Below are 24082 nucleotides of genomic sequence, written 5' to 3'. Positions count from 1 at the left end.
CGTATTATTATTATTATTATTATTATTATTTATAAAACAAATCGTTGTAATATTATGTACAATTTTCACTTTTCTGTGCACTGTGATGTAACGGTCATCAGCATCGTAAATCCTCGAAAGTTTTTCATTATATACATATATATATATATATATATATATAATATATATATATATATATATATATATATATATATATATATATATATATATATATATATATATATATATATATATATATATATATATATATATATATATATATTAGATGTATGTACATTTCTAACACTATTTCTAACACTGTTTTTTTTTTTTTTTCAAATTGTAGAAATGTAGAAATAAACAACAACAGTTAAAGCTAATGCGAGGGTGTTTCTAATTTGCACAGTAACGTTATATGGGAGGGAAGGTAAATTTGACATCGTTCTCTCTTCTGAGTTATCAGTCTCTCACATTTTTTTTATTATTTTTTTTTTTTATTTTTTTTTTTTTTTTTTTTATTTTTTTTGTTTTTTTTGAAGTCATTATAGTGGTGTTTTTGTTTTTTTATTTTGATATTTGGGAATGCAAATATATATATATATATATATATATATATATATATATATATATATATATATATATATATATATATTTGTGGTACTCTCCCATTCACTGCTCTTCAAGTTAACCCAACTATGACAACTTCTGCTGCTGAGAAACCCGGAAATGTGAAAAAGGTCCAGGCCTAACGTTTTTCTATGGCAGTCACTGATCTATAATTTCTTTTACTGTCTATGTCTACAATAGAGATTATAGATACATAGATCAGCGGCCATAGTAGATTCTCGAACAACTGTTGCTATGGTTACTGTTCACGAGTGTTATTTGGCGCTTCCTGACCAACTCGGACTCGAAATTTACTGAAACGATGTTTGAAAACTTGACTGTTTTCGAGCGGTTCAAGAATTTCGACCCCTGTTTTGACCGTTGTTTTCTAAAATGTGGTAAAACAAATATAGACAAATAACCAATACAGTGAAAACAATTTTTATTAATGTATTCACTGGTTGTCTTTCTCATTGGTTGTACTTGGGTAAAATAAGTGTGAGATGACAATGCTTTTTTATTATTATTATTGAACGTCATTCTCTATGTACTGTTGTTCTTAAATCACACCAATCTATGAAAATGATTTCTGAGAACTTTTCCTTAGATCCTGACTTCAGTCTCACTGGAATGACACGTGTGATTTGACATTTACATGTGTTATCAACTCCGAACAGCAAAGTCAGCCAAGTTCAAGAGTAAAAGGTATAATCTGACAAATCAAAAGCACACAACTTTTGTTCATTTTGTTCAACATCCTTTGCTAAGTTAACAATTTGTGGAGCATTACACTTTTTGCTTACCTTGACTAATTATGCAGTACAGTGCAACAAATGGAACTCATTAAAAAAAAAGGCATCAAATGAACATTTTTGCTTGTGATCTTTTTTCTAATGAAAAATGTGACAATGCATTTATACAACAACACAAATGAAGAGACATTAGACGTGGTTCTAAATGCACAGGATAGATTCAACAACAAGTGTGAGCCTTTAGAGAACTTTAAATACAACCCTGATTTCAAACTCAAGTTAAAATACTGAGTTATTCCTCTCTGATCTGTCAAGATGATGTATGGTTAGGCACTTGTAAAAAAATAAGTTACATTTTTCCCACAGCTTTCATGTTCTCTTTGTAGGTATGGCTGGATCATAGATTTCGGATTTGGGATTGCAGCATTAAGCAAATAAAGCAAAGAGCATATGGACCTTCAGAATAAGGAAACAAATGTGTGTGAGGGGGTAAAAAGAACCCCTCCAAAATCCCCCAAAGCCACTTTTCCTTAAGCCCTTCTTGCAAAGAGACATAATAGTTGGATGGCTTCATTAAAAATACAGCATTCAGCATCCTACAGTATCAAGGAGCAGGATGAGGATGTTTCCATATTGCAAGTTGTTGTTGTTTTCAGATAAACAGGAGGGGAAGGGGGCTACAGATAAACTGTGGGATGGAGAGAAGGGAGAGGAATGATCAGGCTGATTTCAGCCAGGACAGAAGTTGGGATCAAGAGTAGTTTATGATGACTTCTCCTTCCTCGCTCTTGGGGAATCTGCTCCACCGGCTCCAACGGATCCGTTTACACCATTGGCTGTGAAAATACAATTGAGAAGATGCTTGACAAGTGAATGTGTAGTCTAGATACCTGAAGTGCTGTTACTATTTTTCAAAGGTTTGGTATAAAGGATCTTATTTCTGTTTTAATATATTTAAATTCTTTTTGTAGTGGCAAAGCTGAATTTTCAGCAGTCATTACTCCAGCAATGACAACATTTCTTTTAAATAGGGGCAAGTTGTGGCCTGATGGTTAGAGAGTCATAGAGACTTGTAACACGAAGGTTGCAGGTTTGAGTCTCAAAACTGGCAGGACATGTCGGTGGGGGAAGTGATTGAACAGCGTTCTGCCACACTAAATACCCACATCTGAGGCCATGTCCACACTAATACGTTTTCGTTTGAAAATGCATCTTTTTCTCTCCTTTTTGGCCTTCCTTCCACACTGAGACAGTGTTTTTATCAAGGAAAACTGAGCTTTTTAAAAATGCTCTCCAAAGTGGATAAATTTGAAAACGCCGTTTTCGTCTTGTGGTGTGGACTGTGAAAACGGAGGCTTTTGAAAACGATGACACAAGTTTAGTCATGTGGCGCATATTATACAAATAGATATCCGTGTTTATACTGGTATTGCACACGTTATGTACTATGCACTTTCACACTATTGCTATAGATGTGTTAGTTTGTACACTCTTCATATCACAGTCCTGCAAAGATGAAAGCAAATTTACTCGCGATCGCGAGTTGTGTTATAGAATCGTGAGTGTGTGCGACCTGGACGCGTTAGTGAATGGTGAGTTCTTTTCTTAAATAAAATATATAAAATTTCCTGTCAGAAAAACGTTTCATGTCTGTTCCATGTGTATAATCTGCAGTGAGCTTTTTTGAGGCTTTACGCATGCGCAGAAAGCAAATTTAACTTTCTGTGTGGATGAGACACTTTTGGAAAATGCTTGAAAACGCTAGTGTGGACGGAGAACATTTTAAAACAAAAACGCCATTTTCAAATGTATCCGTATTAATGTAGACATAACCTGAGGTGCCCTTGAGGAAGGCACTTATACCCAAATTGCTCCTTGGGCACCACTGCTATGGGTGTGTGTTCACTACTCCCTGCTCCTAATGTGTGCACAAACTTGGATGGGTTAAATACAGAAGACAAATTCTGAGTATGGGTTACCATTACTTGGACTTCACATCAAATTTAGGGTTGTATGATATTGGAAAAATAAAAAACCTCACATTGCGATATATATTTTTTTAGGTAAGTCTAATAGTATTCAGGTACAGACATTCAATAATCAAATGTAAAATAACACTACAGTCTTCACTGTAAAAATTTAATTAATTAATAGTTTTGTTGTTTGATTAACATTGGTGACACAGAAAGCCTCAGGAACATTAAACTGCTGTGAACCCATATACTGTTAAACATCCATTTTCTTTCTCAATTGTTTACCTTCACCTAAACCATAAGCACCTGTGTTTACAAGGATACTTGCAGAGACATGCATTTTGACAATTTAGCGCATACGTGTCATTTCAGACACAAATAGTCGCTTTTCACATCTAGTGTAGACAGGGTGTCTGTGTGTTCAAAGAAAACAATCAGTATAAATATAATGATCTGTAAACTAAACATTGCACATCCCGCGATGTGAATATCGCGGATGCGTACATCGCGATATTGATGCTGAAACGATATATCGTGCAGCCCGTCACATTGTAATCATTTTACACAATATTACTGTTTTTACTGTATTGTTTGTACATGTATTAATAAATATATGCAGCTGGATGAGCATAAGAGACTTCTTTCAAAAAATAAAAACAATTTCAAACATTTGCCCTGTAGTGCATCTCTAGGTAGAAAGATTTTTTTAATTTTTTGATGAAATATGAGAGCTTTCTGACCCTCCATAGACAGCAACCCGTTTAAGGTCCAGAAATGTAGTAAAGGACATTGTTAAAATAGTTCATGTAACAACAGATGAACGAAAGTCTTACAGGTTTGGAACAACATGAGGGTGAGAAATTAATGACAGAATTTTCATTTTTGGGTGAACTATCACTTTAAATGCAATAAGCCGCAAAAAAGAACTCGGTACAGTACTAGTCTTGCACCCAAAACATGCACATTTCTTTATTGGCTTTCTGCGTGTCAATGGTTAGATACACACAAAATTGTCAAAGTGCCATTTTGGTGGGTATTCATGTAAACGCTTATGTATTAACTCTTTAGGCACCAGACTTTTTTGGAAAAAATGCTGGATTTTGACATCAAGATTTCAAAAGATTTTGGCTTGTAAGGGCTTAAAGATAGAGATCTACTTTAAGTTAGAAAAATGTTGGGCATGACCGAAAGTTTATGTGGGGTGTAAATATACTCATCTAATTTGCATATTATGATGTCATCAGGGGACGGCCATCTTGAATTTCATAATATTCAGGAAATATTAGACATTAATGTTTGAACTTATTTACATGTTTTTATTTTTTTTTTGTTTTTTTGTTTTTGTTCCAACTGTTTTTTGTCTTTTTATTACTAATTCTAAATGATAAGTAAGTACTAAATTATTACTATATTACTATACTATACTATATGGGAAGTCATGGCCTAATGGTTAGAAAGTTGGACTCGTAATCCAAAGGTTGCGAGTTCGAGTCTCGGGCTGGCAGGAATTGTAGGTGGGGGGAGTGAATGTACACCACTCTCTCCACCCTCAATACCACGACTGAGGTGCCCTTGAGAAAGGCACCGAACCCCCAACTGCTGCCCGGGCGCCGCAGCATAAATAGCTGCCCACTGCTCCGTGTGTGTGTGTGTGTGTGTGTGCGCGCACTGGATCCCGTTCTGCGCAGCGTACAAATTCCGAGTATGGGTCACCATATTTGGCTGTATGTCACATCACTTTATATAGTAGTAAAACGCATGTGAACAGTAGCCTACTTTTTGATCAGTTCATCAGTAATATTCAGGAAATAATAGATATTGAATGGATGTTTGACCTTATTTGCATGTTTTTTTTTTTTGTCTTTTTATCCTCATTCCAAATGATCAGGAGAAGAGGAAATCAACAGTAAAACAGGAGAAAGTAGTAAATTATTACTATATTACTGTGCCATAGTAAAAAGCATGTGCCTATTTTTTGATCAGTTGACCAGCTATCTGCCCAATCAGGGATCTAGGTGACACAGTTTATAGTTCTTGAGAGTATGGTACCTCTCACTGCATGGCACAGTGCACCTACCCCACACTGACTGCACCTGTACTTTGTCTGCCGGCAGCCCTTAGAGCATGCGCAATCAGCAACAGTTCTCCTATGGACACTACGACCACGTTTACCCCTGCCACCCGCATCCCCGTTGGGCAAAGGGTCGAAATGATCACTTGTTTGTGCTTCGTGAACACTCACGCCTTACACGGTGGCACCATTGTGCTGCAAAGATGTACCGGGAGAAGCGCGACTATTAGATGACCGATCATCATTTCCAAAACATTTGCAATACATCCTCATGGTACAACTATTTATTAGCCATTTGGCGATTATCTCTCACAAATCTCACAATTTACTTGCACGCTATGAACTGAACTGATACCGCTCCAATGACACCATAGCTTACTTTCTCTGCTATTTCCTCTAACACTTTGAATAGGAACAAGACATAATTCTGGTCTAGAATCGAGGTACTACATGTCTGCCATCTAGTAGTAGGCAATACAAATGAGATATTACACCATATTAGGAACTACAGTCTATTTTATTAAGAATGACTTCTTGTCACAATTTTGCAACTTTGGCGCTTAGAGGGATGTAAGTGTAAAGTGAATGTAAACAGTTGGAAGAAAATCAGATGCATGTATGTATATTGGTAAAATAAAGTGGCAGCAGCCTCTAAAATGACTGATATCATCAATCATATCGCCCACCCCTAACTGGAACATTAGAATAGCGTGTGGTATTTTAATAAACGTGTAAACTGATCTTAAGTGGGCAATACTGACCTTTCCTTGATTTGCTCTTAGAAGAGGATGATTTCTTCTTTAAGGTCTGAGTCTGTGCATGTTCTCTCCATCGTCGCAGCTGGAAGTTGATAAATTTCCACATCATAAAAGCCTGAGCGGTGCATATTGCAGCCAGGACAGTCACCCTGAGAGAAACAGAGTGCCATTACAAACAACAATAAAAGCAAAAGGTACTCATTGCTTTTCCATCATCTGGTGTTTAAACGAATCACATCCGTCCAAAAGGCTCTCACTTTAAGTAGAAAAGCTTTTATAATGTCATTATATATTATGCATATTATGAGTTGAGACTGTTTTGATGGCTGACTGGAAATTTTGGGCCACTTGAGCAAATTTTTATATTTGATGCCAAGAGGGTTTTTTTTGGTTTTGTTTTTTTTTGGCTACATAACTGTGTTACCGTCTCTCACTCTGCACTTTTATACTGAAAACCAAACACTTCAAAACTAAACTATGCAAATCAGATTTGGACAGCATTGCACATACCACAAAACCGGCATGGTGCAAACCATTTGATTTTAACAGATTTTCCTCCTTTAAAGCGCTACAGAAATTCAAACATATCACATGACAAGGCACTTGGTTTATAATAAGTTGCAAAAAATTGCTTCTTGAAAAATTTCTGAAGAGCAATCCAAAATGCCTTAAGACATTTGCATGATTGATCTTAATTATTCCTTCCTTTCCTTTGCAATGATGAAGGAATACAACAAGAAATTTCTCCCTGCTTACCGAACAACCAGGACATTAAAGCTTCCCTCTGCGAGGTTCAGACCCTGTTTCTCTGCTCCAGCCAGCCCAAAGCCCACAGTGAGAACAGACAGGGAAAGAGTCAACAACCGGCCCAGCACAAACAGAACAGCCCACACTGTAAACCTGTTAACATACACAACATGCTTCATAATGGTCATCCTTTCCTGAGTTACAAACACAGAAATGTGCTAATATTCAATCTATCTGTGCACAATAAAAATCAGTGGAGGTGTTTATTAACTGGACTTGGTCTGTGTAATGAACAGCACTCACCCGGTCTGTCTGTCTTCATTGCTGAAGTAAATGAGTCGGGATACATGGAAGAGGAGCTCAACAAAGTAATGCAGAACCAGCAACACCAGGCCCAACCGGTTCAGACTGGAAAACACATCATTAATGGTTTAAACACGAGTGTAAATGCTGTATTAGTCTTTAAAAAGTGTCATTTTGGAATTAACTTTACACCACGCCATAATCAGGTGCAACAACAGCCAATCAAAAATATCTGACATCTAAACATTTTGGGTCAGTAAGTTTTTTAAAATGTATTTTGAGGGGGGAAAAATGCTCAAAAAGGCTACATTTATTTGATCAGAAATGCAGTAAAACAGTAATATTTTGAAATATCATTACAATTGAAAACAACTGTTTTCCATTTTAATATATTTTTAAAACAAAATTTATTACTGTGATGGCAAAATGTAAATTTTCAGCATCATTACTCTAGTCTTCAGTTTCACGTGATCCTTTAGAAATCATTCTAATATGTTGATTTGGTTATTATCAATGTTGATAACAGCTGAGCTGCTTAATTTTTTATTTGTAGAAACCAAGAGACTTTTTTTAAGGATTTTTTGACGAATAGTAAGTCTCATTTATTTGAAAGTAAAATAGAAATCTTTTGTAACATTACAAATGTCTTTATCATCACTTTTGATCAATTTAATGTGTTTTAATATATTGTTTTGAATAAAAAACTGGCCTCTACATTTTTGAGAGGTAGAGTATTTAGAGCAGGTTTCAGGATCAGTTCGATTTTAATGTTCAAGTGAATATGTCATTTATGTTGTAGTAAAAAATATGTGCCCTGACAACCGTTTATGATGATTAATAAACATTGCTTACTTCAGAACGTAGGCCCCTGTGATGTGGACCAGGTAAAGGCTGATATAAACAAGCTGACGAGGAATGTCCTCCTGAAAAATAAAACAAAACATGCAACATTTACTTAAACATCCACATAAACACTATCCATATAGTATGTGCATCCAAAAATGTCCACAGTGATTGTCTATTGTCATGGAACTTCCGTAAAAAGTAAATGTTTGGTAAACACAAAGCCACTGGAAAGGGAAATCAGTCCGGTCACAATAGCAGGATGCATGAATACGGTTTTCAATGCATGTTGCGCATCCTCAAACGCTTTGCTTGCTTACTTTCTTGGTCTTCTGGAAGTAGAGCTCAGGGATAGCATGAAGCCAGTAACCAAGCTGACAGATGTAGTAGAACTTCAGCTGGAACCTAAAACAAGACAAGCAACAACTTCAGCATCTCCACGACTCGTCGAAGTCAAACATCAATGATAATTGCATTTGCAAGCAGTGTGTTCCATACAGTAGGTCTACAAAAATCAGAAGAGAGAATTAGACTAATGCAAGATAATTTGATCAGGAGTCTTGAGAAATCTTTTGAACGCTGTTCTCGATGAGAACCAGCCCAGCAGATCAGTTTACCAAAGAAGATGTATCTTATGAGTGCTCATGCAGCAGATCGGCAGATGTGACGCGAGATGGAATATGAACCTCCACCATTTCATGGCACACACTGAAACCCCCATCACTTTACCGTCGTTAATCAACATATTCCATTATTTTAAATGTAAACATGCAATGCATTTAAATTCCTTTGCACTTACGGCATAAGAGTGTGCGGGTAACCGTCCCAAAGGCTGACGGGATTGGACAGGAGGTTCTCTCAGATGAAGCAGAAATAAGTCAATGAATCTTCCAGACACTGTTATAAACACCGACCTGGGACACAAGCTCATATTTATATGAAGCAGAGTAGTGACGCTCTTACAGAAACAAGAATGCTGGCTCCCCACAGGCAGGAGAAGAGGTAAAAGGCACTCAGCTGACCCGACTCATTGAACTTGCTGTGCTTGGTTTTGGAGAAGTGCATCTTCCTGTTGATTTTCTGAACAGTCGTGGGTTCAAATTAATGGGAAAACAAATCAAAACATTTATTAGTATTAACAGCCCCGTGGTTACACTATTAAGACACACATGAACATTTATTGACAAACGTTAGTTGTTTCAGATAAAAACATTGTAAGGTTATTCAGGTTTATACAGGATACTTACATCTAGCACGTATTCCTGAATAATGGCGTGCATGATAATGGCAACTAACATGTAGAAGAAGACAGTGGCCACATCTTTCAGACCGTAATGGAAGTAATTCACTGCTGTTTCCTCTGGACCTCCTAAAATCCATGATACAAAATTCAATTCAAGTTTATCTGTATAGCGCTTTGCACAATACAAATCATTCCAAAGCAGCTTTACAGAAAATTACGTTTCTACATTATATTTAGTAGTAGCTTATCAGTGGTGATTATGTCAAATTGATGTACATATGGTACGGTAAAGTTCAGCTAATGATGTAATCAAACAGACGATGAACACTATTAACAGCAATGATTATATGTCGCAATCAAACAAAATGCAATCTTAAAAATTATCATAATGCAGTCTTATTAAATGCTAAATTGCATGATCTTAGTATGGCCTAGTATGGTGACTTCTTGATTTAATTTAAGTATAGACAGAACTGATTTGTTTGGCCAAACGCAAACAGCAAGATGACGAATAACAGAACCAATGCACTCGATCTTACACCTTACTTTGGAAGTGAGCATTATTCTTACAAAATAAAAAGAGATAATCATGATAAAACAAAAAGATGGAGTTGTTGTTTTTTTTTTTTTACATTATCTAGCTCGTTCTTATAACAGCCACAGTGAGTGTCAGTGCCATCAATTATCAGTTCACTTATAAACATCATTAGTAGAGCTGTTAGACAAAAACCTGTTAGAACAAAACATCCTGATAATCTTGAGGTGTTTTAATTAAAACAAAAAAACAACAGAAAATTGTATAAACAGACATTATACAAATATATATATATATATATATATATATATATATATATATATATATATATATATATATATATACATATACATATATATCCAAATATATATATATATATATATATATATATATGTATGTGTGTGTGTGTGTGTGTGTGTGTGTATAAAGTGCCACATACTTACCGTTTGCTGGAATTGTTACGTTGTATTGCACAGTTATGAACAAAACCGCTACCCTTTGATGTAATCTACATGGAAAGAAATATAAAAATGCAGTCAATACACAAATAAAGTAATAGTTGATCAGACTGAAAATTATAACTCTGGTAATAGAGAACGGCAGTCAGACTGTCACCATTCACTTGCATTGTATGTAAAATAAGGTTGACAATGCAAATGAATGGTGTTAAAAAATAAGTCCTGCAGATTTCAAGCAACATGAGGGTAAGTAAATGACAGAGTTATGTTTTTGTGCACATTTTTCCCAAAGTGAATGGTATATATACACTAATTATAATCGGTTTCTCATCAAACACATTTTCCAAGATATTATAATTTATAGATGAGCATACAATCATTTACTTAAATCTGTTCAGAAATGCCCTTTAAGTGCAAAAATCAGTTCTAGTAGTGTAAACGTCATTTCCCATGATGCACCAGCACTGGCGCTGATATTAAGCAAACTATTGTTCAAATCTAACGGTTGTGAAAACTCGCATTCCTAACGAGTGCTGAAGGTGTAAAATCATTAGGTTATTATCTATCAATAAAAGCATTTGTGACAAAAATCGCGAGCCTGCTGCCGCTGTGCACCGGTGATCTTAGCGCTCAGTCATTCTCCGATTGCCACGTCCATCGTAACACTTCATTTGCGCGTAAAAAGTCTCAGTGCGGCTACAATGTTTCGTAATCATTCTTTACAAATCAATTCTGTTTTTCGTCTTTTTCAGCACTCCTTTAAATATAATAAATCCACGCGGGTGATTTTTCTTTCTCTCTCTCTCTTTTTTTATCTCGCGGGCTTAAAAGTTTATTATTTAATCGTTTCAGGGAATTCCTCTTTCGCTCTCATGCATCATGTCTGTGTGAATCAAAATTACCAACTATTGAATGCAATTAGCGCCTACGCCTGAGAGTAAAACCTACTCTAAAAAGATTCATTTATATGAATCATAAATATGCAAGAGGATTCAAAAATGCTGCACATTAAAGGTAAAACCAAATAGTAACGTAACAGTTCTATATGCAGGTTAAAGGAAGTGGAAGGGACCGAGACTATGACAGAACACGAAAGGTCCGTTAGATTTCTTAAAGAAAAAACAAAACAAAAATATAAACACTGATCAGGCTGATTTGTCATCTTTGACTCAAGACTGGTGTTAGATCTGTAAGAGCGAATGAATTCATTCAAAAGTGGATTCTGACCTCAAACATAAGACCCAGCAGAAACACCATCGCAACACAAGACACAATATCCGCGTGGTTCTGGATCACAAACTCGTGGCTGAGCACCGGTGGGTTCTTGTTGTTCTTTTTTCGGATTCCCATCTTGGTGGATGTTGAGAGAACGTTTTGGTGTGTGTGTGAGTTAGTGAGGAACACGTCTTCACTTTTGTTATCTGGCAGGCACGTCAGTCTTAACGCCTACTTCAGTCTTTCTTCTTCCACCCCCTTTTTTCAACTTAAGGCACGTTGTACAGTGACAAAAGATGCAGTAGCGCCATCCGTTGGACTGGAGTAAAGGAGACGTTTTATTCATTTTGAGGTCAAGACTTAAGGGCCCTTCTTAGTGGATACAAAGGAGGATAACAGTGAAATTAATGAATAAAAACAAAAAGAGATACATGTTTATTTAATTAACATCGTCATTATTACCAGACAGTAAAATATATTATTTAATATGTGTATTTGTGTATTTCAGCCTACATACTTTATATCATTACTTATATTACAAAGACATTAAAGGGTTAGTTAACCCAAAAATGAAAATTACTCGTCACCCTCGTGTCGTTTTACACAGCCTGCATAGATAGCAACGCTACTACCATGATTAAGACCCAGAAAGGTAGTAAAGACATTGTTAAAATAGTCTGTATGACATCAGTGGTTCAACCTTAATTTTATGAAGCTACAATAATACTTTTCTGTGCACAAATGGTCATTAATAATTTAATAAAGTCATCTACTTATGTTATTTTGTACGAGGGAACATGAACCATTCAGGCTGAAGTCGCTGTAAACTGTTAGCTGTGCTTAACATTAACTTTAAAATTTACACACACACACCCACACACACGAACACACACACACACAACACACACACACACACTTACACACACCACCACCACACACCAACAAACCACACACACACACTTGTCATGTATATACATATTATATAGAATATAGCTAATAATATATCATTTATTTTATTCATTATGCTACAGGTCAAAAGTTTGTAACAATTAAGACTTTTTTAAAGGATTTGCTTTTGTTCACCAGTGCTGCATTTATTTTACAAACAATACAGTAAGACAGTAATATTGTCAAATATTATTACAATAAAAACTGTTTTCTATTTTAATGTATTTTAAAAATAAATGTATTCCTGTAATGCAAAGCTGAATTTTCAGCATATTACCCCAGTCTTCAGTGTCACATGATCCTGCAGAAATAATTCTAATAGGCTGACTATATTTTATTCATTCTTTTCATCAAAATTAGTTCACAAACTGAGATCAGACAATAACTTTGGATGCCCTGCTAATGTAAGATGGTCTTGTGGTTGAATTCTGAATCAAGTGTTTAAACAAGGCATTCTAAATGAGTAAATATGGATTTTGGTGTGAAAAACTAATGACAAACCAAAGAGAATGTAATCAACGAAAGGAATGCAATGAGCCCCAAAGACTTTGTAGCATGGAGTACAGTTATTTGGAACTGTTTCTTTCTGTAAAAACATGTACAAGCAGCATACCAAAAAACAGGCATTTCTTCTTGTGTTTCATTTTTTGTCTCATAACAACAGCCAAACACAAAATAAAACACAGGTCTTTGGCCAACATGTTGGTTAGGCGACGGTAGTTAATTGGTAGTTTCAGATTAGGATATCAGCACATGAACAGAATGTGCTGTTGCTTCCTGTTGTTTGAAATAATAGAAAAGCTGGTGAGATTGAAAATTGTGAGCGCTGCCGTTGGTTGAGACTGAAAGATATTTCTTCTGTATTCAAAGGGTAAGGGAATGAAAAATGAGTGATGTATTTAATCATTGGTCCCAGCCCTTGCATATATATAAAGCATTATTGGGGTGTGTATAACAACCCACCAGTTAACTGTCGGCTGAGCTCAAGAAAGGGACGTGGTTTGTTGCTCGTCATATGATATTATGAGAAAATCATATGGTCTCAAACAGAGGACTACGTCGTCACGGCTGATGTGAGCAAGCAGAAGATGAAAAAACTCTGGTAAGTTACGAAGGTCTCTTCTCACAATTTGACACAGTTCTGACAGCTATTTAGAGATAAATGTAAATTAATATTATACTCGGGAGAGCCAGGTAACGTGGACAGTTTAATGGACTTATCTCACAACAACCCTCATACTGTATGATCAGTCGGCTCACTGCCAGACAATGAAGACTTAGCAAAAGAAATTTTGTCTGATGTCAAACTTACTTGTACAACACGAAAACACAGTAAGTACTCGATTTATGTATTTCAGGATGTTTTCTTTAAAAAATAGACATAATAACATGTTGCATTTATATGTAAATTGCCACCATAGACTGGGGCCAGTTGCATATAACTTAACCTTCTATGTTGTAAGAACAGTAGTCTTCAAGTTCACACACGCACCACACGCACACACACACCACACACACACACACACACACATATATATATATCTATATATATATATATAGTACTATATATAGATCAGTATATATTATATATATGGAGCAAAAAAAAAAAAAAAAGTTATAAGTAGCATCGGGGTATATTTATGCAATAGCCAACATTACATTGTTTGGGTCAAAATTCTAAAATTTTCTTTAATGCCAAAAATTATTAGGATATTAAGTAAAGATAATTTTCCATTAAGATATTTTTTTAAATTTCCTACCATAAGTATATCAAAACTTAATTTTAGAATAGTAATAGGCATTGCTAAGAGCTTCACTTGGACATTTTTTTTTTTTTTTTTTTTTTTGCACCCTCGGATTCCAGATATTCAAATAGTTGTATCTCAGCCAAATATTGTCATATCCTAACAAACCATGCATCAATGGAAAGTTTGTTTATTCAGCTTGATATAGATGATGTATAAATCTAAATTTAAAAAAATTAACCCCTATGACTGGTTTTGTGGTCCAGGGTCTCTCTCTCTCTCTGTCTCTCTCTCTCACACACACACACACACACAACACACACACACACTACACACACACAAACACAACACAACACCCACACCACACACAAACACACCACATGTGTTTCTGTAAATTTCTTTCCAATAGACTTTAATTATTTTTTATTTTATAATGAAATAATTTTATTTTTCTTACAACTTAACCTTACAGAAAACCTGTTTGCATTGTTACACTTTCAAATAAACATCATTTACTATTTTTAATCATGCACAATGTCAAAAATGTCAGGTTTTACTATCTTTGTGGGGACATTTGATCCCCATAATGTAGCTTATACAAGTACACACACACACACACACACACACACATTTTGTACACATTACATAATCATTAATCATTCCTTGTGCAGAGACTTGTCCTGGACAAAATCCAGAACGTAAATAGATAGTAGAAATACATTTAGATAACATGAACGTAATGAACACTTAAAGAAATGAATCAATAAAAATATTACAAAAATGTTCTGTCATTCAATACAGGTTGGATAAAGACATGGAGGAGAACAAGTCAACCAAGCGTTCTCGTCTTAAAGGAACCAAATGTCTGTTCTGATTATTCGCGATTAACAAGACGATTCTGCCAGAAGTGTTCAGCAAATGCCAATAAATCATTAATTATGGACATATGGAGAGAAATTTACCTGGTTTCCGGGTGGGCTATGCACCTTTTTGGAGTCCTTTGTATTTAGGAGGACAGGGGAATCAGGACTTAATGTTATCTATGCAGTACTTCAGTAGGAGACAAGCAATACAAAACTTCATTTAGAATAGGAATAGGCATTGCTAAGAGCTTCACTTGGAAATGTTTTTTTTTTTTTTTTGTTTGCACCCTCGGATTTCCGCTATATTCAAATAGTTGTATCTCAGTCAACTATGTCATATTTCCAACAAACCATGCACATGGAAAGTTTGGTGTATTCAGTTGATATAGATGATGTATAAAGCAAATTTAAAAAAAATTACCCCTATGACTGGTTTTGTCGGTCAGGCGTCTATCTCTCTCATATGTCTCTCTCTCTCACACACACACACACACACCACCACACAAACAACACACACACACCACACACACAAAACACCACACAAACACCACACACACACAAATTGTTGCTGTAAATTTCTTTCCATAGATCTTATATTAGCTTTATACCTGACACCAAACAATAATTTATTTACCCCTAACATACCCCTTCAAGAAAAACCTGTTGGACATTGTTACACTTTCAAAATAATATCACATTGCTTACTATTGTCTTTTCTTTGTAATCATGCACAATGTCAAAAATTGTCAGGTTTGACGATCTGTTTGTGGTGGAACAGTTTGATCCCCATTACTGTAGCGTATACAAGTACACCACACAACCACACACACACACACCATTTGTACACATTACATTAATCAATTAATCATTACCTGTGCAGAGACTTGTCCTGGACAAAATCCAGAAACGTAAATAGATTTAGTAGAAATACATTTTTAGATAACATGAACCGTAAATGAACACTTAAAGAAATGAATCAATAAAAATATTACAAAAATGTTCTGTCATTCAATACAGGTTGGATAAAGACCTCGAGAGAAACAAGTCAAACAGCTGTTCTCGTCTAAAGGAACCAAATGTATGTCTGCTCTATCAGCAGTAACAGACGATTCTGACCAGAAGTGTTCAGCAAATGCCATAAATCATAATTATTACATCTGGAGAGAAAAATTTACCTGGTTTCCCGTTGGCTATGCACAGTTTTTGGGAGTCCTTTTTTATTTAGGAGGGCCACTGGATCAGACTTCATGTTATGCTCGCAGTACTTCAGTAGAGGACATCTCACCTGGGCCATACTGACTCTCGTGTTTGTTCTGGTTGGATCTGTATGCATACAGGCATTCAGCTATGCATGGTTCAAAGATGACAAGGACAATTATGAAGAAGATGACAAGGGTCTGTCCACTTGCCATCTGATCGGGATACATGTACTGCAGATAGGTATTTTTACAAGGTAACATCATGCTAATTTATCATTTGAATCAGTTTGAAATGTGTGGACCTAATATTTCAAATATTAAAATGATAGTTCATCCAAACAAAAAATTCTGTCATCATTTACTCAACCTCATGTCATTCCAAACCTCTGTGACTTTCTTTATTCTGTTGGAAAAAAGTTTTTGTCCATACAATGAAAGCCAGTGAGGTCCAAAACATTTAACTTGTATTGTATGAAAGAAAAAAAGAAAAAATGTTTTTGTCTGCTTTTGTGTGTCACAGAAAAAAGCAAGTCATATCAGTTTGGAACAACATAAGGCTGAATTAAGAATTAAGACATGTTATATTACAGTTTTTATTTCAAGTGCTTACACACAAAATCTTTACTTGTCACACAATTTCTTAAACCTGACACTCAAACAGCAGAAGCACACACCAAATCTGGAAATCCATACATTAATTCTCAGCCTTTGATTCAGTTTTCAGTTTCATTAAACACTTGGAAAAACAACACAACACACAAATCTATCAGCAATTAATATTATGGCAAAGGTGATTGCTTTTGAGAAATTAGATATGTTTGTGGTATTTTGAATACAGTGCTTCATTTTCCATTTTGTGTGTGCAATTCTTGGATTTGTGTGTAAAGTTTTGAAAAAAAAAAGAGGCAACGTTTTGAAAATGTGTGTAAGCAGTTGAAAAAAATAACTGTAAATGAAGAAATGTCTCTTTTAAGCAGACATACCCAACTCTGGCCCTTGAGGTCCAGTCTCATGCAGAGTTTAGGTCCAGCCTTGATCAAACTCACCTGCCTGTAATTTCTAGTGCTCCTGAAGACCATCAGCTTGTTCATATGTGTTTGATTAGGGTTGAAGTTAAAATTTTGCAAGAAAGTGGACATTGAGACCCCTGCTTTAAAATAAGGAGGAAAGCAAATGAAAACATTCACACATGTAGCTGGGCTTCTCATTAATGAATTATTTGTATTTATTTATTTTTGGCCTATCTGTTATTTTAAGTATATCTGTCTCCTGAAGAAGAGTTTTAAAGCCCTGCGTTCAGGACAGAAGGAGCAGTCACAGCTTATCGGTCTTGCTACCGATCTTAGCATGCTCCGCATGTTTGAGACGTTCCTGGAGAGCATTCCTCAACTCATTCTGCAGGCTTATATCATACTGGAGCACAACCATCGCTCTAATCTGCAATGTAAGTCCTGCACAGATACGATCACTACATGCACATCTGCACGTAAATCTACTTATGATTTATCAGAAGAATAAGAATTTATTCACCTACATTTTAAAGTTTGGGGTGAGTAAGATTTTTTTTTATTTTTAAAGAAACTAATAGTTAGGGTTTGTCACGAGCTGGGCTAGAACTCGGGTCACTGGTGTGGTGGTTGAGAGATCTGCCACTAGGCCACAGAGGGTGTAATGTTGGACCCAAACGAAATACTCAAGCCAGTACTCCAGGCAAGGTTGGTTTATTAAAAAAAAAAAAAAAGGCACGGATGATACCGGCTGCCAAGGACTCCTTGATGTAGAGATCCATAGCTGAGCGCTCTGGGGTTACAAGGAGAAGATCCGACCCCTGGGAGGGCAGGAGCCAGGGAGTAATTCAATAGCACAGTCGTAAGTGCGGTGAGGTGGTAAGGAGGTAGCCCGGGACTTGCTGAACACTGCCTTGAACTGATGATAAACACTGGGGACTCGGGACAAGTCGATAGACTCTTGAAACCTCAAACTAGGGACTGGGGAGACTCTGAAAGTAGGCAGGAGAGTTGACAAGTAGAACCCCAGCTTAGAATAGTGCCAGTGGGCCAGTCGATATGGGGATTATGTCTGCCACAGCCAAGGGTAATCCAGGATAACAGGGTATCGTGGGGGAGTCAATGAGATAGAGGGTCTCCTCCTGCTGTTGTTGAAAGACGGTAAGTCGCAGGGACTGAGTGGCCTCTGTTACTTTGCCCGGTTCCAGAGGTCTGCCATCCAAGGCGGTAACTGCCTGGGGGTGAGGAAGAAGTTGGGTTGGGATCTTAAGTTTCTTAGCCAAGGTTAGATCTAAAAAGTTGCCTGCAGCCCCAGAATCAATCATACCCTGGACCTGATGCTGGTGGCCCTTCCAGGACAAAGTGGCGGGAACTGCTAGGACAGCGTTAGCAGGAGGAGTTCTAATTTTCCCCATCACAGCCCTCCTGTTGCTGTACGGGGACAGGCGTTTCCCGAGAGCTCGGGGCACGAGGAACAGAAGTGGCCAGAAGCACCACAGTAGAGGCAACGAGGCTCCCTCATGCGTCGTTCCCTCTCCTTGTGAGAAAGCCTGGAACGGCCCACTTGCATGTCTTCTGGGGACTCGTGGAGCTGTTCAGGAGCTGGGGAAGTTCTGGATGAAGGAATATAAACTGGAGAAACAGACCTCCTCAGAGGAACTTGGGACTAAGACTCCTTGCGATGAGCTGCCCTCCGCTCTCTCAGGCAATTGTCTAGGCGGATGGCCATTGCTATGAGGGACTCAAGATCCTCAGCCTGTTCTCGCGTGGCTAACTCATCTTGAAGGGACTCAGACAACCCTCCCTGAAAGCAGACCCTCAGTGCCTCATCGTTCCATCCACTTTTTGCTGCTATGGTCCGAAACTCTATGGCGAAATCTGCAGTGCTACGGGAACCCTGACAGAGAGTGAGTAGGCGCTTGGAAGCCTCCTGACCACAGACAGGGTGATCAAACACTCGCTTGAATTCTTCCACGAATGCCACGTAGGACTTACAACAGGCATCCTGGGATTGTCTTACTGCGGAGGCCCAAGAGAGCGCCTTGTCTGAGAGAAGGGTAATAATATAAGCAATCTTGGAGCGATCAGTGAGAAAACTTGAGGGTTGGAGCTCGAAAGTGAGAGAGCACTGGGTGAGGAAACCCTGGCAGGAACTGGGATCTCCAGCAAAAGGCTTAGGAGGAGGTAGTCGGGGCTCCGCCACAGGAGAAGGCCTGAGGAGGAGGTAGTCGGGGCTCCGCAAGGTGAAGAACCCGGGAGGCGTTCGAATAGCTGGCGGACGGAACTCATCACATAGGCCAGGAGTTGAGAATGTTTGGCCATTAGCTCCTCTTGTCGGCTGAGAACAGCTTCATGGCGCTGAAAAGATGCCTCGTGTTGAGCAATCACTGCCAACAGGTCCTTGGAACTGAGTGTTTATGGGTCCATGAGTGACTTGGTTTTTCTGTCATGAGCTGGGCTAGAACGCGGGTCTCTGGTGTGGTGGTTCAGAGATCTGCCACTAGGCCACAGAGGGTGTAATGTTGGACCCAAACGAAATACTCAAGCCAGTACTCCAGGCAAGGTTGGTTTATTAAATAATAATAAAAAAAAAAAGGTCTTTGCGAGCCAAAAAAAAAATCCAACAAAAGGTCTTCTCAGACAGAGGAATAAATACATGAAAGAAAAATGGAGAGAAAAAGAAAAACCACAAGGGAAAATAAAAACTCCACGAGGGGAGAAACCAACACTAGAGCATACAAGCAATCAAATAACAAAAACACCTTACTTTGAGGTAACTTGGAAAGAATTGGAAAACAAAGCAGGCAGCACGCAGCCAAGACTCAAAAACCAAGTGTTGAACAAAGGGAAAAACACTGTTAAAATGCTAAGAGAAACAAGGCACAGGTGACCTGCATAATGCTGACAAGGGTAAACGAGGAAGAATTAAGGCAGAAAGCGACACAGGGGACCTCTAGAGGCATGGAGACAAACTACAGGAGGTCGAATGCTGACAAGGTTATTCAGCTTTAAATTGTGCAAAACTGTTATTTTAAATTGTAATGATATTTCACAATATTACTGTTTTTAACTGTATTTTTCATCAAATAAACACAGCCTTGGTGAGCATCAGAGACATCTTTGAAAAACATAAAAAAATCTTGCCAACCCCATACTTTTAAATGGTAATGTAAATTTTAATAATTTAAAATGATGATAATAATACCAGATATATCACCTAAAAAAAAAAAAAAAAAACTAAAACAAAAATGTATATTAAAATGTTTTGCTTGAACGTGTACTGTAAAAATGCAGTGACATTTTTAACTGAGCCTTATGAATTTTGGGGGGGCACTTTGTACCTAAATAGGACTGTAAAGACCTTTTTTTTTTTTTTTTTACCAATAATCAGACTAAAAAAAATCTCTTTCTTTTTTTTAGACATCAGCATGGCCATGTCTTTTCTCACCATAGCCTGGGCCACGGTAGACTATCGTCGCAGTTTACGGCAATCTCTGCCTCACCTTAACAACATGCCTTCTGGAATCCCAACAGTCATATATCTGTCCTACAAAATCTTCACCATAACCCCTCGAATCCTCAGCCTCACACTCTTCATCATGCTCTCCATCTTCAGTACTGTAGCAATGGCCTGCATCTGGCTGTTGGGAACCATCTGGGCATTCTTGGAGGAGACCAGCTTCTGCACTTCACGAGCCCTTGAACATCTTTATCGAGCCGTTGTTGGAGTTATTCTCATTTTCACTTTCTTTAACATTAAAGGAGAGAACACCAGAGTTCACATGACACTGTATTACATTTTCACTTTGTGTCACAACCTTGCTGCACCTATTTTGTTGTTTCTGCTCAAACCAGAATCTGAACGGACTGACTACTTCCTGCCAATTCTATTTTTTATATTAGTGTCAAATTTAATGGGACTGGGTTTTCTGGGACTCTATTACAGCCTCCTGCACCCTCGTGGACCTGGCAGAAAGGGAATAAAAGAAGATGGAATGGAAGAAATGGATGGAATGAAACATGAGCCAAAAACAACCCGTTTACAGCATTTTTTGAAAATATAGTCTTGCTCATTAACTAAAGAACTTGATTAACAAAAAAAGGTACATGTTTATAGATATTTATGTTGGAATTGATAAAGTGTGAAGGATCTATGATGTTTAAACGTTATAACATGTCTGAAAGCTGCTAAGGAAGGTATGATATCTGATTTTACATGTATGAAATGTTGAAGCTTAAATGTTTCATTGAACCTGTAAAAATGACGAATAAGCTTTTCTACTGGCAATTTTTGCCTTTATTTCACCCTCTCCCATAGAGCTGTCCAGTTTACAGTCCTAAAGTGATGAATAATGACAGAACTTGGGATTTTAGTCAAAAGGGCTTGAATGGAGTATGTTGGGTAGCTCCTCAAATCAATGCAACTGTTCACAATTGTTTAACTTGAAGTTATAATATGCGTTCCTACTTGAAGTTTGTGGTTACTGAAAGGGTTTTTTTTTTTTTTTTTTTTTTTTTTTTTTTAATGTGTAACTGAACATGAATTGTTTGGGGTCATAAGATTTTAAATATTTTTAAATGAAGTTCAAAAATTAATATATGCTGCTCACCAAGACATCATGTATCTGATCAAAAATATCAAATACAGTAAAAACAGTAATTTGTGAAATATTAATACAATTTAATTGACAAAATGGCAATTAAATTTAATTGGCAAAAATCGTACCTTGCTTCTGGTCAGTTTTCTGTTAGTAGTTCAATCACTACTACAAAAATAACACAAGATGTCACTGTTGTTCTACAAAAGTCTTCTGAATTAAGTAAATACTGCCTTATCCAACAGGAGATTTGAAAACATGAGCTGAGATGTAAAACTTTTTGTATTAAAGCAATTACTTTTTTATTTGGCTGCTGTCTATAATACCAGGTAAAAACAAAACAGCAGGCTACAAAAACATTTAACTCTGCATAAATTTTACAAATTCTCATTCAAAAATAGGCTGGGGTTGTAATTAACACTGGCAATTTATTGCAACATTAGTTTAAAACTGTCCTTCACATGAATATGTATGTCTGACTAAAGCAGAAAGATATGTGAACTTTGACACTCATAATCTCTACAGAGACCGAGAAAGGCTGAGAGATCATGCAGATTGCCTGCTTCAGAGCTAATTGAAAGATAATACACCAATCCAATTGTGTTTTGACTACCAGCAAAATATTGTGCAAGCCAGTGGAGTGATGCAAAATTGAAAGAAGAAGAAAAAAGAGCTAAGATAAAGAGAGAGAGGATTAAAATAAAAAAGTGGTCACAGCATTTCCTCAGTGTGCCGTTCAGTGAACATCTGTGCTGAGGCGGTGAGCTCACCATGCAGACAGACTGCAGATTTATTCAACGGTAGTAGCCTTTCAAATAAACATGAGTACTGCTCTGCAGGCTACAGGCCTTCTTTGATTTTCTCATGTATACATACTCACATACAGTGGCCCTGAAAGGTATTTGGACATTTTTTGGACAATTCATTTATGCACAACCAAAAAAAAAAAACAACAACAACAACAACAACAACAACAACAACAACAACAACAACAACAACAACAAAAACACCTGGCATCTGCAAACAAATGATTTCTCTTCACCATTAATTCTTATATTTCTTCTAGTTTTAACCAATTTAATTCATACATATAATAATTAGGGGTTCAAGACTATTTATGTATTGTATTTGTACTGTTTTGCCTGTTACAGGATTTGTAATGTTTTGCTCTAAAAGTGTCTAAAAATTAATTTAAAAGTTGAGATCTCAAAACTGGTGTGATGGTTCCCCAAACCCCCACTACTTAGGCATCCCCACATGCACCAGACACTGGGTGGTGCTATAGGCCTAATACAAAACAAGAACATTATGTTCTCTAGCATACATTATTGCCACTGTATAATTAAACTGATTTAATTCATAAAATCTATCGCAAATAAAATGAAAATGAACTGAAAAGTGTCTATCAGGAATTTATTAAATGCGACATATTTCTTTTCACATGTTTGTACAGCGTTGCACATCATAGCCAATCACACACGATTCTGTTGAGCTTGGAACAGGAACGTTGTGGAAACTCCATCCTTCCCGAAGGAGGTTTCGGAAGGACTTACACATATGGACAACCGTTTAGGTGCATATATGAAGATTAGAGGTAATTGTAACCCTCTTTGAAAATAGCAGAAAGTCTACCATGGAAACACGGGCTCTGAGGCTATACCGTGGATTTTACACATTATACACTTGGGTCTCTACAAATGGAACCCAGCCCTCTACCGGTTCTCATGGATTCATTGAGTGAGGGCCTGGCACCAGACGAACTCGACAATGTCTCAATATGGACTCTCTGGAGCGGTTTTAGCAAACCGGCCTGAAGCCGAGGCCTCTCAGTGCTTTTACCCATTTGAGGTAAGAACACAGGAGGATACCAGCTCCGCATGAAGGCTATAGAAATATCTGCCAGCGAGGCGCCACGAGCCAGCGCCCAGGAGGATACAACACTTCTAGTAGAGTGAACTTGCAACCTGAATGGGCAGGGCACACCCTGTGCCTGATAAGCCAGGGTGATGGCATCCACAATCCAGTGGGCCATCCTCTGCTTAGAGATGCCATTTCCCTTCTGCTGGTTTCCATGACAGACAAAGAGCTGGTCTGAGGTCCTGAAGCTTTGCGTCCTGTTTTCGTAGCATGTCAATGCCCAGACTGGACAAAGCAAAGCTAGGGCTGGGTCTGCTTCCACTGGGGGCAGTGCTTGCAGGCTCAACACTTGTTCCTTGAAGGGAGCAGTGGGAATTGTGGG

General features: G+C 37.3%; 2 protein-coding genes across 2 annotated transcripts; one reads left to right on the top strand and one right to left on the bottom strand.

Moving 5' to 3' along the window:
- Nucleotides 1-1010: 1010 nt before the first annotated feature.
- LOC109089230 (translocating chain-associated membrane protein 1-like 1) lies at nucleotides 1011-11658 on the bottom strand. The gene is made up of 11 exons (XM_042751859.1): nucleotides 11491-11658; nucleotides 10254-10312; nucleotides 9280-9401; nucleotides 8996-9112; nucleotides 8832-8887; nucleotides 8353-8437; nucleotides 8042-8112; nucleotides 7190-7294; nucleotides 6896-7039; nucleotides 6143-6288; nucleotides 1011-2173 (listed from the first exon to the last, which is right to left on the bottom strand). Exons 1-11 carry the CDS (start codon nucleotides 11616-11618, stop codon nucleotides 2100-2102), a joined length of 1107 nt encoding a protein of 368 aa, XP_042607793.1. The 5' UTR covers nucleotides 11619-11658; the 3' UTR covers nucleotides 1011-2099.
- Nucleotides 11659-17407: 5749 nt separating this feature from the next.
- Nucleotides 17408-23745, top strand: LOC109049020 (XK-related protein 9-like). The gene is made up of 2 exons (XM_042751858.1): nucleotides 17408-17682; nucleotides 20666-23745. The coding sequence occupies exons 1-2, from the start codon at nucleotides 17412-17414 to the stop codon at nucleotides 21307-21309; spliced, it is 915 nt and encodes a 304-aa protein (XP_042607792.1). The 5' UTR covers nucleotides 17408-17411; the 3' UTR covers nucleotides 21310-23745.
- Nucleotides 23746-24082: the final 337 nt, after the last annotated feature.

Source organism: Cyprinus carpio, chromosome B24 (assembly GCF_018340385.1).
Source record: "Cyprinus carpio isolate SPL01 chromosome B24, ASM1834038v1, whole genome shotgun sequence".
In the NCBI taxonomy this organism is placed as follows: Eukaryota; Metazoa; Chordata; class Actinopteri; order Cypriniformes; family Cyprinidae; genus Cyprinus; species Cyprinus carpio.
Note: the sequence above shows the minus strand (reverse complement) of the source record. Positions and strands in the feature narration are given on the sequence as shown.